General features: G+C 43.4%; 1 protein-coding gene across 1 annotated transcript in view; it reads right to left on the reverse strand.

Annotated features, from left to right (window-relative positions):
- Window positions 1–16,078, reverse strand: part of SYTL3 (synaptotagmin like 3) — an 86,269-nt gene that overhangs the window by 62,273 nt on the left and 7,918 nt on the right. Inside the window, exons 3-4 of the mRNA XM_032407551.1 lie at window positions 14,454–15,084; window positions 12,223–12,441 (exon numbers count right to left, since the gene is read on the reverse strand). Of these exons, the coding sequence (XP_032263442.1) occupies window positions 12,223–12,441; window positions 14,454–14,563 (329 nt within the window). The 5' untranslated portion in view covers window positions 14,564–15,084. The remainder of the gene's footprint in view (window positions 1–12,222; window positions 12,442–14,453; window positions 15,085–16,078) is intronic.

Below are 16,078 nucleotides of genomic sequence, written 5' to 3' on the forward strand. Positions count from 1 at the left end.
GAGAGAGAGAGGGTGCACAGGGGAGAAGGGCAAAGAGAGAGAGAGAGAAAGTCACAAGCAGACTCCATGCTGAGCGCAGAGCCCCACATGGGGCCAGATCCCATGACCCTGAGATCATGACCTGAGCCATTAAAGAAGCCGGATGCTTAACCAACTGCACCACCCAGGTGTCCCTAAAAATATGTGTTTTTTAAACAAGCAAATCCAAGGGATAAGAAGCTCAAAGGAACTTTATTCCATAAAACCAACATAGAGGAGCTCACACCCAGACATGGACAAGAAACTGTTTTTAATTACAAGGATACAGGGGGAAAAAAAACAATGCTTGTAACATATAAAAACCAGATGATCACTAAAGAAATAAAAATAAAAATAGCTTCAGATGTCTCTGTCATATTAAATTCCAAAAGACAATGAGAACACATTTCCTGAACTTTGAGATGAAAAGATTGGGACCTAAGATTTTAAAACCCAGTGAAGTCATTACTCATGAGGGAAGGCTATGGAGGACAACCTTAAATTTGCAATGACTCAGATCTTATGCCACCGACATGCTCTTCTGGGGCAAAAAATCCCTCAAGAGACCCTTCAGATGATTGAAAAATGAATCAAAATAAAGAACTTGCAAATTGGGAAATTATGGTCTCAAAAGATTGGCAATGAGCGCTTGAATGTGTTAAAACTTAGAGTTGGTTTAATAATTGTAAATACAATCATAAAACTATGCAGGTGACAAAAATAATTATTGAGGGAGATATTATAGGACATAAAAGTAATAACTTATCACAATATAAATATTTCAAAATGATGAAATGAATAACATTTATAAAACATTTCTGTCTCTAGGGGTGCCTGGGTGGCTCAGTCATTAAGCGTCTGTCTTCGGCTCAGGTCATGATCTAAGGGTCTTGGGATCGAGCCCCTCATTGGGCTCCCTGCTCAGCAGGGAGTCTGCTTCTCCCTCTCCCACTCCCCCTGCTTGTGTTCCCTCTCTCGCCGTCTCTCTGTCAAATGAATAAATAAAAAATCTTAAAAAAAAAAAAAATTTCTGTCTCTACCCTGGGTACCTCATGTAAGTAGAATCATACATTTTTCCTTCTGGCTTATTTCATTTAACATAATATTTGTAAAGTTCATCCATGTTTTAGCATGTATTAAATTTCATTCTTTTGTTGTAGCTGAATAATATTCCATGGCATGTATATATCACATTTTGTGTATCCATTCATCTGTTGATGGACACTGGGTTGTCTCCACCTTGTGACTATTGTGAACAATGCTGCTATGAACACTGGCTTATTATTTGAATATTTGAAAGCTACAAGGTTGTTGTCAAAACCAACATTAAGGGGTGTCTGGGTGGCACAGCCAGTTAAGCAACCAACTCTTGGTTTCAGTTCAGGTCATGATCTCAAGGTCCTGGGATCCAGCCCCAAGTTGGGTTCCGTGCTCACCAGAGTCTGCTTGAGATTCTCTCTCCCTCTCCCTCTGCCCCTCCTGCTCATGCTAGCTCTCTCTCTCTCTAAAATAAATAAATAAATCTTTAAAAATAAAAAGAAAACCTTAATATTTTCATTTTGTTATTTCAGGTGGCAGAAGGTTTTACAATATACTAGCTCTTAGGATCTGTCAGCATTCTTAAATTTATTTATTTTTTAATTTTAAATAGGCTCCAGCCCCAATGTGGGCTTGAGCTTATGACCCTGAGATTGAGAGTCGCATGCTCTATTGGCTGAGCCAGCAGGTGCCCCAGGATCTATCAGCATTTATAAGAAGATTCAAATTTTAAATACTCAGGTTTCCTAAATCAATCTGAAACTTAACCCAGATGCGTTTAACATGTAAGATTATATGTTCCATAGGATGTTATATCCATCCTACCTCCTTTCCCAAGCACTAGGCAACATAAATTTACCACCTCTAGATTATGGAGCCTTAAACACAAAGTAACCATTTCAGAGGTGGCAAAATCTACGCTAGGCTTTGAGGATTCTGTTCAAGGTAACAGTTTCACTGCCTTGTTAGCAAGTTTTTACAATTTTAAAAGGGGAAGGAATAACTGATTTCTTATCTGATGACTTCATTTCTGTGGTTATAAAAGTACTGTTCGTATGGGTAGCAAAGTACATAGCAGAATTAGGCAGATGTATTTCTTTCCTTTTAAAGAAGACCCTTGTTAATTTCTTTAAAAAATCATTAAGTATAAGTTTGAAGCTAACAAAGATATCACAAAATCTAATCCCCTCATCGCCAAAGCATCCCAAAGACAGAAGGGATTTCAGAGGAGTATAACATACTCCTTTGCTTTAACATTAGCTAGAAATCCATGGGCAACTTTCTTTCAACAAACATGTCTATTCTTAACCATCTGTTTTAATGGAACAGTACAGGAGTTGAATCATCTAAAACCACTAAATCCACATACAACTTCTCTTTGGCATTGGAATGCACTTTGGTCTGCTCTATGGACATGGGTATGTTATTGTGAAAATTCCTAGGAAAACATGACTTCAAAGGAACTACAAACCTGTCCAGGATCCCTCCATCTGCCAGTACCCTTAACACTAGCTCAGAGTGTTAACCAAGTACTGTGCAAAGCACCAGCCCAGGAAAGCAGCCTCCTCGTGCTGACCTTCCCCAGAGGGCGAAAAGTTTCAGCAGAGCTGAGTGTGGTGACAACGTCAAGTATGAACAAGGGAATTAACGATACAGAAGGCTTACTAATCCCAAAGAAAGGTTTTAAAAGCAAGGCCTGTGTGACTAATCAAGTACTGATCACAGAAGAAATTTCAGCTTCAACAAAAGGAATGATATTCAAATTACTGTGAAAGCATTCCCTTTAATAAGTACAAAATAAACTTTTCAAAAATAAACTTTTCCCAAAAGTGCCCTAGACATTTCTACTTTTTTACTATACGTTTTAGTAGCACAAGGCTTCAAAGAATATTATATGGTCATTATTCCCATTTGGCCAAGGGATTAAAAAGAATGTCATGATCCTACATACAATTAGCATCTATCATATTCCTTCAGAAAGCAATGTACATATACCTTGGGAAACAGCCAAGCTATACTGTGAGGACAAAAACAGATGCCATCTCCAAGTCAGAAATAAGAAGAAAAAAATTTTATCTTAAAGAACACAAGGCTTTTCTCTTGTGAAATAGGTCTTAGCGGCTAATCTCTTGAGAATGTGCAGATGTAAAACTATGTGAAATATTTTACTCAATATATTCAACTTGTGTATACTTTTTTGACATGAACAGAGTTTCTATCAGCAGAGTTAAAAATCAGATTAGAAAAAAATCAGGTTTTGAAATAGAAGCTAGGCAGCACACACATGTCACTTTAACCTTGGCACCAAGCTAAAATCCTTCCTTGCCAGCTCCCCTATACCATATCCAGCATTCAATTTCTTTTCTTTTCTTTTTTTTTTTAAGATTTTATTTATTTATTCGTAAGAGACAGAGAGAGAGAGAGAGAGAGAGAGAGGCAGAGGGAGAAGCAGGCTCCCCGCTGAGCAGGGAGCCCGATGCGGGACTCGATCCCAGGAGTCTGGGATCATGACCTGAGCCGAAGGCAGACGCTTAACCATCTGAGCCACCCAGGCACCCTCAATTTCTTTTCAATACTTAGTGGAGGTAGACCTTTTATTCACTTGAAGAGCAGAAGTATTTACAATAATGACTGCAAATTATTCCATTCTCATACATTAGCTATTTGCATTGGTGGATATGAAGTGGGGATTCAGTATTTTATCAAAACATGGGATTAGGAAAATGTTGGGACTATCAGTCTGAAATTTCAAAGAATATATTTTTCCGAACTCTGGGAAGTTTTGCTCTAAGCAGGAAACACAATTGCTATAAAACTTGTCTTGAAATGTCATTTGATTTTCAACAAAAATTATTTGACACAATGCAAAAGATCTAGTACATCATTCTGTAATGATATCTTTACATCTAAATCCTAATCTAAAATGTATTTGAGCAACAACAAAAAAATCCCCTTTAATAAATTCCAAAATCTTATTTTAACCCTTACTGCTCTGTAGCAATAATTCAAATCTCAACCGGAGAACTAAGAATGTGATAATAAATGCCAAGGTCTGTATATCAATTTGCAACTAGGCACTCTTGAGTTTCTCTCCATTAGCTTCAAGCATAGTACATCAGAGACAGGTGAGCCGCCCAAGAAAGTATCCTCAAATCAACAGGACTGCCTCCCACCATTTGAAACCCTAACTCTAAAATCTCTGTTCTAAGTATTTATAAATAGCAAACATTCCTAATGAAACAGAGAGAGAACAACCCAACAAGTATCTGAGACTGAAGAATGAACGATTGCTTATGCTCACAGCCAGTTACAAAGCAAGAGAAAAAGATCACAGTTTGAAGGGCAAACGTCTTGAGCACCTGTAATTCCTCAGCCGTCTACTTCAGGGAGGATGAGCAGGTTTTCTCTAGACACATGAAATTGGATACTACTGCACAGTAAATAATTTTGAAGGGAAAAAAAATCAATGTGAACCTAAGTCATCAAGTTCAATCTTATTTTTTAAAACCAAAGCTAAAGCAAACAAGCAAATATAAAGCTTAGTCTCTCTGACATTTCAACATGGTTGTTACCTTGCACCATTTCATCGTGGAAATTGTCAGTACATGGAGGGGGGAAGGGGACATTAAGCAAAGAAGCAAGGACGCATTTACACCTCTTTCTCTTTTTTCTTTCTCCCAAATCACACTCTTTTGATGGCTCCTACTGAAAACATAGGCCCCCCACAACTAGAAGCAACTTTCAACCAACTTTGTTCTTCCAAGTCCTTTTTGACGTGTCTTTGTTTCCTGAAGTCTTTCTGCTGCCTCTCTTTTGCTCTCAATTTCACTTCACCTCCAGCCTTATCACTTCATGCCCAGTTCACTGAGAAGACGTTCCTGCGGATCATTGGCCTTCACCTTCCCCGGCCCCTGACTCCAGCCCCTGACTCCACCCTCCGGAACACTGGCGCACTGTGGTATGGCTTTCTTTTGGCTAAGCATCTATGCCCACACCCCATTTCCTGCAGCCCAAGATCCAAGGTCTTCTGAGTGGCTTTTCTCCCTGCAGGCAAGAGAAGGCAGAGATCTAGAAGGGGAGGGATTCAGGAGACCAGGGCTCTAATCTAACTGACTCCCAGGCCTTGGGCTAACTACCTTCTGTCTCTTAGCCTCTTGTTTCCTCACCTATAAAATTGGGATAATAGTCGTCATTGCCCTGTAAGACTGTTTTAAGGTTTAAATGAAACACACAAGATAAAAAACTTCTGCACAGCAAAGGAAACAGTCAAGAAAACTAAGAAGCAACCCACGGAATGGGAGAATGTCATTTGCAAATGACATTTCAGATGAAGGGCTGGTATCCAAGATCTATAAAGAACTTCTCAAACTCAACACCCAAAAAACAAATAATCCAGTCAAGAAATGGGCAGAAGACATGAACAGACACTTCTCCAAAGAAGACATACAAATGGTTTACAGACATGAAAAAATGTTCCACATCACTAGCCATCAGGGAAATACAAATCAAAACCACAATGAGATACCACCTCACACCAGTTAGAATGGCAAAAATTAACAGGACAGGAAACAAGTGTTGGTGAGGATGTGGAGAAAGGGGAACCCTCTTACATTGTTGGTGGGAATGCAGGCTGGTACAGCCACTCTGGAAAACAGTACGGAGTTTCCTCAAGACGTTAAAAATAGAGCTACCCTATGACCCAGCAATTGCACTACTAGGTATTTACCCCAAAGATACAGATGTAGTGAAAAGAAGGGGCACATGCACCCCAATGTTCATAGCAGCAATGTCCACAATGGTCAAACTGTGGAAAGAGCCGAGATGCCCTTCAACAGATGAATGGATAAAGAAGATGTGGTTCATATATACAATGGGATATTACTCAGCCATCAGAAAGGATGAATACCCATCATTCACATTGACATGGATGGAACTAGAGGGGATTATTCTAAGTGAAATAAGTCAAGCAGAGAAAGACAATTATCACATGGTTTCACTCATGTGTGGAACACAAGGAACAGTGCGGAGGACCACAGGAGAAGGGAGAGAAAACTGAATGGGAAGAAATCAGAGAGGGAGACAAACCCTGAGAGACTCTGGACTCCGGGAAACAAACTGAGGGTTACAGAAGGGAGGGGGTGGGGGGATGGGGTAAGCGGCTGATGGGTATTAAGGAAGGCACATGCTGTGATGAGCCCTGGGTGGTACATGCAACTAATGAATCATTGAACACTGCATCAAAAACTAATGTACTATACGTTGTACTACATGTACTATGTGTTGTAATATATGTTGGCTAACTGAACATAATAAAAAGAAAGAAAGGAAGAGAAAAAGAAAGAAAGAAAGAAACATGCAGTATAAAGAAATGCTAAACGTTCATCCCCATGCTATCCTCTTTCCCTAAGGATGCCCGTCTCCCTCTCTGGTCCTGACCCTCATCCAGAAATACTCCAAACACAGATGTTCTGAAAGTCACCTCGAGCCAGCTCACCCCTCCCTCCTCTGAGCTCCCTGGGACCCTTAGCAGCTCTTTTTTTTTTAAGATTTTATTTATTTGACAGAGAGAGTGAGAGCACAAGTAGGGAGGAGAGGGAGAAGTAGATTCCCTGTTGAGCAGGGAGCCCGACGTGGGACTCGATCCCAGGACTCTGGGATCATGACCTGAGCCGAAGGCAGACGCTTAACCGACTGAGCCACCCAGGTGTCCTCTTAGCAGCTCTAAGAGGAGACTTGCCTTGAAGCAGAAACCTCAAAGGCCTCCTGCAACCTCGACACAACCCGGAGCCCAGCATGTCCCGCAGGCCTTTTGCTCTGATTGCCTCAACTAGTTAGTTGGTTTTGCTTTTTTAAAATCACCATCCTGGGTCGCCTGGGTGGCTCAGTCAGTTAAGCGGCTGCCTTCGGCTCGGGTCATGATCCCAGGGTCCTGGGTTCAAGTCCTGTGTCGGGCTCCTTGCTCAGCGGGGAGCCTGCTTCTCCCTCTGCCTGCAGCTCCCCCTGCTTGTACTCTCGCTCACTCTCTCTCGCCCACGCTCTCTCTCTCTAACAAATAAATAAATAAAATCTTAAAAAAAAAAAAAAAATAAAATAAAATAAAATCACCATCCTACAGCTTCCCCTTTCCTGATTTAACAAACTTCCTTCCCTCCTCCTTGTCCCACAATGGATCCACTTCTTCCCAAGGACCAAGTCTCAAGCTGACAAAGCTGCAGGAAGAGGAAAGCTTCTGGGATCCACCTCCCGTCCAGGACCCCTGTCCCCCATCAGTTATGACTGTCAAATATTCTATTTTTTTTTTTTTTTTGACTGTCAAATATTCTAAAGTTTTACCAGCCTTCTCTCTAGGATGGGGGTCCAGGGTGTACAAAACCAGAGAGAGAACAGAGAACTGCCAAGAAAGGAGGGGGGTGGAGTACGTGTTGTTATAAATTATTTCATTTCGTTCTGTCCCCCATATGATTTCCTGAGGCAATCCTCGTAATGCAATTATCTTTGGTATTTTGAAAAGCATCCTTATTTCACAATAAGGAAGCTAGGGTTTTAGAAATCACACTTTGTGTACTTAGAGGGTAGAGTTACAATGGCCAGGGCATGAGGCCCTCTTGGGTACAGATTTCAACACAGGCCGCCTTCCCCGGAGACAGCCTCAGTCTCATCCCGCCTCTCATTGTGTTTTTAGTTTACAGTGAACTATTCGAAGACAAAAAAACGCCAACGCATTTAACCCCTTACCAGGCACTGTTTACCTTTAGACTTCAAATACATACGGATGATTGAAAGGAGGAAAAAAAATCTTAAGACCTTTCTAGATGTTACTGGGAATTGTTACCTCCTCTTTCAAGGGCCCAGGCAGCTCCCAGCAACTCCCTGTCCTTCCCTCTCAAGATAAGAAAAGCCTGAAGGCCTTGAGCCCAGAGCACTAAAAAAAGAAAAAAGCTCTATTTTTAACGTCTTGAGGAATCTCCATACTGTTTTTTGGAGTAGCTGTACCAGCAAAAAAAAAAAAAAAAAATATATATATATATATATAAATTTTTAAAAATCAAAAAAAAGAAAAAAAGAAAGAAAGAAAAAGAAAAAAGCAAAGCCTGAAGGACATTGGCCTCAACAAACCAAAGAGACGTGAAATGCGTGAAATGTGCGGAGTTAGCTCTGATTGAGTCAGCGTGACTTGGCGAGCTGCTGTCCAAATACAAGGTGTGCTGTTCCGGAGCAAAGAAATCTGGTTGAACAACTTCACTTCTTTCTGGATGAGGGACTGAAATTAAGCCTTGCAAAGGGACAGGAAATTTGAGGACATTAATGTCAGGGGCCCAATAAACACAACCCTCCTGACAAAGGGGGAGAGAAAACCCAGCCGCCGCCCCACACAGTGTGGGTGCCTCTCGTGATCTTTGTCCAGGGCACCCACACATTTGCAGCAACACTTAGGAGCTGTTTTCAAATCCCCAAGTCTCTGATTATTCTCCTAGATTCACACCAGACGAATGTTCCTCCCTTCCTCTAGGTTCTGCGATGTCCTTGTGTGCACCGTCCCCAACAAACAGAAACACCCTCTCTTGTGTTTTCAAGTAATCGATGACCAGCCCATTCTTGCTTTGAAAAGTGGGAGTCTGAGCCAAACAGGCTGTTTATCATTTTCGAAATGGGTAGTTCCAAATACCAATTCCGTGTTAAAATTAAAAAAAAAAACAAAAAAACAAAAAACCTCACGACGCCAAAAGATTGAAATATGTGAAGATTCAGTATGGCACTAATAGAAAGAATACTCATTTCTTTATCTGAGTATCCCATATAAGTCAGCCTACCTCCTTCCCAACAGCCTTATGGAAAGCTGCGCGGGAAGGTGGTGGTGTAGGAAGACCCTGAACAAACCTCCTCCCACGAACACCAGATCTGTAGCTTCATATGGAACAACTCCCTTTGAAGAAGAGCTGAAAACCGGCCGAACTGCCCCTCCACAACAAAGGATGGCAAGACCACACCGAGGTGGGTAGGAGACGCAGAGACACGGTCTCGCAAAAGCCGCCCCCTTCCCCCCCAGCACAGAGACCCACAGCAGGGAGGGATCTCACAAGGGCAGTTTCTCCCAGAGGAGCGAGGGGATTGTGCCCCCTACCAGGCACCCCAACCCTTGGGACCTGCACCAGAGAGATGTGCCCCCAAAAGGTCTCACTTAGAAAAAACAGTGGGGCTTACTTAAGTCCCAGAGGCATGTGGTCTCTCTCACATAGAGACCCAGGACAAAAGCAAGTTTGAAAAGCATCTAGACTGTATGTGAAGGAGATTCATTTGCTAATCTTCGAGCATCTGCCAGAGGGGCGGGGGACAGGTGGGACGCTCTCCAGAGATGAGCACCATTTCTGCTCTCTCTCTCTCCCTGCTAGTGCAGGCGGCGCCCAGAGACGGGGCACTCTCCCGCTGCCGTGGGGTGAACGGTCCCAGTGTTCTCCCACTGCCTGGCCGAAGCCAGCGGGCACGTGAGCTGCTCCTGCTGCCGGACTGGGGCTGGAGGCTGCAGGTGGTCACAGCGTTCTCCCACAGCCTTGCTGCTGAGGGGCAAGAACAGACACGGTGCCCTCCCGCAGCACCACCGAGGCCAGAGGGCACGCACAGCCCAGGCAGTCCCCCAGGGCTTCTCTAAAGCCAGTGGGTGCGCTCCACCCCCTGCGCTCTCCGCTGCGTCGCAAAGCCAGCAGGTGCATGCAGCCCACACAGGGGGCACCCATTGATTCCCTGGCCCTCGTGGCCAGGGGGCGCTTGTGTTCCTGGGCTCCATGGGACTATAAGAATTGCGAAGACAGTTCCTGGCAGCCTACAACCCCCAGCGCCCTGCACAGACGGTAGACTGAAGCACATCCCCAGTCTCCCTGCGAAAAAGGCCTATTTACTTGTCCTGGAGCTTTAGCGTGAGGGGCAGACTTCCTGTTTGCCACACAACCACAGGTTATGAAGGTGTTCTCAGGGAACACAGGCTGGGAGGCACCATCCTTGCAGCCCTGGCCTTGCTTCAGCTCTCTGGTACCTCCTAGGAAGGAGCTTATACACTTGGCTAGAACCCTGAGTTTTGCAACCTCCATCCAAAGGACACCTTTGGATCTCCTGGCCTGGAGGCCAGCAGAGGTTATGATTATGGTCCCACAGGACTGTATCTATTTGCATACTTTAAAAGCTGCTGCCTATGGGTCTGGCTTCCAATCAGCCTGAAACTAGGTTCTAACAGATCCTTCCCTTTGGAACATCAACAGGTCTTGACACACCAATGGAATCATCAAGAATAAATCAGGTTGCTTGGGCAATCACAAAAGTTGGAAAGATAACCAAGACCTAGGGCAAGGTTAAGTGACAAGGTTCATCACCCATACAAGGCCACTCCTTTAAGATGGGGAGAGGCTGCTGTTTAGAAACATATAGAAATGAACACAGAGTGGATGCCTGGGTGGCTCAGTTGGTTAAGTGTCTGCCTTTGGTTCAGGTCATGATCCCAGGATCCTGGGATCAAGTCCTGCACTGGGCTCCTTGCTCAGCAGGGAGCCTGCTTCTCCCTCTGCATGCCACTTCCCCTGCTTATGCTCTCTCTCTCTCTGATAAATAAATAAATAAAATCTTAAAAAAAAAAAAAAAAGAAATGAACACAGAGAGTCAAGCAAAACGAAGACATAGAGAAGTATGTTCCAAATAAAAGAACAAGGTAAAAATCTCAGAAAAATACCTTAATTTCACAGAGATAAGTAATCTGCCTGATAAAGAATTCAAAGCCATGGTCATAAAGATGCTGACCAGACTCAGGAGAAGACCAGATGAACACAGTGAGAACTTCAACAAAGAGATGGAAAACATCAGCAAGTGCCAAACATTAGTCACAGAGCTGAAGCACACACTGGAGGGTTCCCCAGCAGACCAGATGAAGCAGAAGAACAGATCAGCAATCTGGAAGGCAGGGCAGTGGAGCTCACCCAAACAGAGCAGCCAAAAAAGGAAAAAAGAAGTAAAAAAGAAAAATGAAGACAGCCTAACAGACCTATGCGACAACATCAAATGGAATAACAATTCACATTACACAGGCCAGAAGGAGAAGAGAGAGAGAAAGGAGCAGAAAATTATTTGAAGAAATAATGGCTGAAAGTTCTCCAACGTGGGGAGAGAAACAGACATCCAGGTCCAGGAAGCCCAGAGAATTCCAAATAAGATGAACCCAAAGAGATCACATCAAGCACATCCTAATTAAATGTCAAAAGTTAAAGATAAAAAGAGACTCTTAAAAGCAACAAGAGAAAAACAACTTGGGACGTGCAAGGAACCCCCAGAAGACAACTGGCAGATTTTTCATCAGAAATTTGCAGCCAGAAGGTGTTGTGGGATGATAAATCCAATCCAAAGTGCTGAAAGGAATAAAGCTTCCAACCAAGAATACCCTACCCGGCAAGGTTATCATTCAGAATTGAAGTACAGATAAAGAGGATGGTAACAAGATCTACTGTGGCAATCACCTTGCAATGTATACAAATATCAAGTCATTATGCCATACATCTGAAATCAATATAACGTCATGGGTCAATTATACCTCAACAAAATATTTTTTAAAAAATAAATAACGCAGGGTGCCTGAGTGGCTCAGTCAGTTAAGCATCTGACTCCTGATTTCAACTCAGGTCATGATCTCAGTCCCGGGATTGAGCCCCACATGGGGCTTCACACTCAGCAGAGAGTCTGCTTGAGATTCTCTCTCTTCCTCTCCCACTGCCCGGTCATGCTCTCTAACTAAATAAATAAGCCAATAAAATCTTTAAAGACAAATACATAACACTACACAGGATCACTCTAATATTCCATGTGTTAAAATTCACTTGACTTTCTCTGAAAGAGATAAATTAAGCTCTAAGGAAACAGGCACCTAGTTATGAAATCCAAATGCATCTTAACCCCTGGGTTAACCCACCCTTAGCCATTATAAACAAACACTTGTAAATTAAAGGGAAAAAAGAACCTTTTTATATAATAAAATTTATTTTTGAATTACTGTAACTTCCGAGTCTAGAAAGGTAGCTTCATATGAAGCCCTCTGTAAACATGAACCAGTTGAACTTGAGCAGCGACAGTGCTTTGTCAGCAGCTCGTCTGGGGCCGAGTCTGCGGGGGGCGTGAAGGCCCCAGCCATCTCACCTGTCCTCAAAGCACACGGTGCACTTCCAGGCATCGGTCTTCCTCAGGAACACTCGGCACTCCGAGCACACGCGGTGGCTGCAGCCCTTGCACACGGCCCCCCGGTTCAGCAGAAGCCCCAGCTCACGCTGACAGCGTGCACACGACTTCTCTTTGTACTCCGGGCTCACGCTCTTTGCTCCTTTCCACCGGAGATGCTGCAAGTGCGTCTTCAGTTTCCTGCGGCCCAAAGAGTCAAATGGTAAGTTATGACTGAAAGAAAGGACAGACGCCAGACATACCCCTACATGGCGAGGGCCCCAACAGTACCACCCCCGGCAAGAGAAGAAACAAGGGGCTTTGGCATCCAACACACCCGGGTAACAACATGGCTGTGTGAACTAGGCATCTCACTCAATCTCTCCAGAAAGAGGCTCAGAGATTTTCTCCACAGTGAAACGGAGATGAGAAAAAGCTCACCTCCCACAGATGCTGGGAGGATTCAATGGCAAAGCCTAAAAAGTGGCCGGCACAGAGGAGTTAGTCTCTAGTTTGGTTCTAGGCTCATCCCTCCATGCCCAAAGGACATCATCATGGTTAGCAAGGACAGAGAGAGAACAAAACAAAACACACACACGCACACAGAGAAAATGGCATCAATTTTAATATAGAAGGCATGGAAAGATCTATAAAGATATACATGCCTGCTATTGTAATTAAGTTATCCAATAAAATTATTTAACTGATGTTATGCTTTTGCTACTGTTTTTTTAAAAAGATTTTACTTATTTGACAGAAAGAGAGATAGTGAGAGCAGGAACACAAGCAGGGGGGAGTGGGAGAGGGAGAAGCAGGCTTCCTGCAGAGCAGGGAGCCCGATGCTGGGCTCAATCCCAGGATCCTGGGATCATGACCTGAGCCGAAGGCAGACGCTTAACAACTGAGCCACCCAGGCGTCCCAGCTACTGTTTTGTTTTGTTTTGTTTTGTTTTTTGTTTTTTAATGGGTGGTCAGTTCACTTCCAGTCCCTATTTCCCCGAGATAATAGCCCAAGTGTGCTAAGGGACCTTACACTGGACCCCAAAGAGGTGTTATTAACCAGAACACTCTTGTATGAAATGTCTCTGCTAGCTACTTTTAGAAGAGAGAAGCCAATCCCCAAAAACAAGTGTAGTTCATTCAATTTGCAGAAATTGCAGGATTGGCTCTACAGTCTGGAACAAAACTTCCTGACCACAGCGTCCGAGTTACTTTGCTGATATTCAAAACAATGTTTCTAAATCACCAAAAGGCCTCTAATCATCAGAGACAATTCCATTTTGTTCAGTGTTTTTTATTTTTTAGTGGAAGAAAGTACAAGTACATTTAGGGAGCTTTGGGATAACAGGGAAGGACAGAAAAAAGACACCGTATCTTCCAGGTACCCCGCGCATTTCTCTCATTCCTCAAGCATTGGGTTGCCCCGAATTTTATTTATTTATATGTGTATTTTTCTTGGCAGACTCTGAAAGAGTTCCGCCGTTAAAAACAAAACAAAATCAAAAGCCTATTCTACGTACTCATTTTCCAGTCTCTGCGTCCTTTGCAGACATTGAGGAACGAGGCGTCGCCGTTTGTAAGGGTGGATCTGGACCGCTACCAATTAGCAGTTTTCATACAGTCTAGCCCTGCTTTATTGAGTGTTAACTCATACCAAACAGTGCGTGCAGCTTCCAGACAGACAAGGAAAGGAACTTCCTATTGACAGATCAGTCAGGGAACAGGCTGAGCAGGTTCATATTTTATACTCCTCCTCCCCTCAAAGCCAACTTGGAAGCAAAAGCACACTAAGAAAAAGACAGGAATGGATTGCAGCAGACCTGCTGTTTCTATGCTGCTTTCTCAGCTTTTCTGTATGCCTTCGGAGACCCCCACCAACAATTTAGGCAAACCTTTGCTGGAGGTCTTTCCCTTGAGGGCTATAGTAGAAGCCTGCAAACCTTCCTTTGAATTAGTCCCACGGAGTAGCAAAGGGACAAGCAGCACACAACACACTTAGCACAAAAAGGCACTATTCTAAGTCAATGACAAGAGCAGCCTCCCTTTGCCCTTACAGTGGGGAGCTCAGTTAGAGGGCAGGGCTACCTGGCCTCTACCCCTCACGGGGCCACTTGCAGAGGGGACGCCCGAACCCCCCGTGGCCAGCAAGCAGGTGGCAGCAGGCTGCAAGCAGGAAAACCCAGGGACTTGCACGCATGTGGAGGACAGCCTACCGGATCCTTTCCTCCTCGATGTTTTGAACCGCCTGGTCTCGGTACAGAACCTGGAGGATGACCTCGCGTTCCAACTCCTGGAGGGAATTCAGATTGATGTCCCGGGCCATTCCTTCTCTCGTGCAGAGACCTGAGCCGAGTGTCACTTCATGGCCGAGTACCCCTGTGCTGTGGGTGAGCTCAGAGCGCCCAGGAGCAGCCCCAAGTGCTTGAAAGTGCTCCTTCTCCTATTTCATTGGCAACTGTTTGGCTCGTGACTCTTTTTTTTTTTTGTCCTTTTTAACTGTGTCACACTCCTCAGGAGAAGAAAGCTCCAAGAGGCTGCCCCTCAGCTGGACTCATGGCTCCCCGAGCCTCATGCCACCCGGGGAGCCTTTCCACGGAGACTTACTGCTGCCTCTGATGTCCGTCTAACCCCAAAGCATATCTCTTTTCTGAGGTTTTGCCAGAGATTGTTATAAACCAGACATGGCTCCAAGCAGATAATTTCTGCAAAGCAGAAGTGAGCCCCAATCTGCGGGAACTTAGAAACGGCAGCAGAAGCGTATCGAGGACATTCAGATGCTGACCTTCCCCTCCAATGCCTTCAGGTCAGCAGTTATGGTCATTAAAAGCCCAGCCAGTTCGAAGCCTGTAGAAAGGAACAACAAAATGACCTCATTTTCCTGGCTTGTGCATGTCTGCGGCATCACTTCTGGACACACAAAATGTTCCACACAGACCTTTGCACCTTCTGCCATCGTGATAATGTAAGATTTTAAATTTTATTAAAATTGGCCTTCTCGTGTTTCTAAAAGCCACACTTCTGAACTTGAATTATTCTTGAATTATTCGTATCTCCAGTGATCAGAGAAGCAAAAAGGTCCATGTTTAACGGATATCATCCTAATGGAAAATACATTAGAAGACTCAATGTGCCCAACACTTAGCTCTTATTTTTACAATTAACTTCAAAACTCAAAAAAAGTAGGAATATCCCACAACCTCTATCTATCAATTATTTATGGTTTTTAACGGTTTTCAAGGATGTCACATGCATGGGGTCTTGTTTCCGTCTAATGCTGGTTGAAAGGTTCTGCATACATTCCCCCTGCTTTTTTTTCCCCATTGGAGACACTGGGCTCACATGACCTTCAATTTGTTCCTCCCCCACCCCAACCAAGAAGATGGTGTTGAATTGATAAAACACACTGGCTAGATGCATATCGTTGAAAAGCAGAAAGTGTAGATCAAAGCAATATACTTTCTGTAATGCCATTTTTTAATCAAATCTACATGAATTCCTTAGTAATAAGACTTCCTTTCAATGCTTTAGAAGCTAAACTTTTGTTGGGCTTCAATAGAAATCCACATTATATTAATTTATGATCCATAACAAATCATTGAATAAGGGGTTAACAGAGCCCTAAGGGATCATCTTCTTTAAGAAAAGAAAGGGTTAAGAATCTCTGCTTAATCTTTGGTAGTCTGGTGAAGCCTGTGTATTTAATGCATAAAATAAAATACATTGAATTACAAAGGAAATCATTTATACTGAAATGTTTTACTATAGTAATATATATGTTCACTGATGCATGAAATAATGAGATCTAGCAGTGATCTAACAACTACCATAATTTCAAAGT

This window comes from Phoca vitulina, unplaced genomic scaffold (genome assembly GCF_004348235.1).
Source record: "Phoca vitulina isolate PV1807 unplaced genomic scaffold, GSC_HSeal_1.0 scaffold9, whole genome shotgun sequence".
NCBI lineage: Eukaryota > Metazoa > Chordata > Mammalia > Carnivora > Phocidae > Phoca > Phoca vitulina.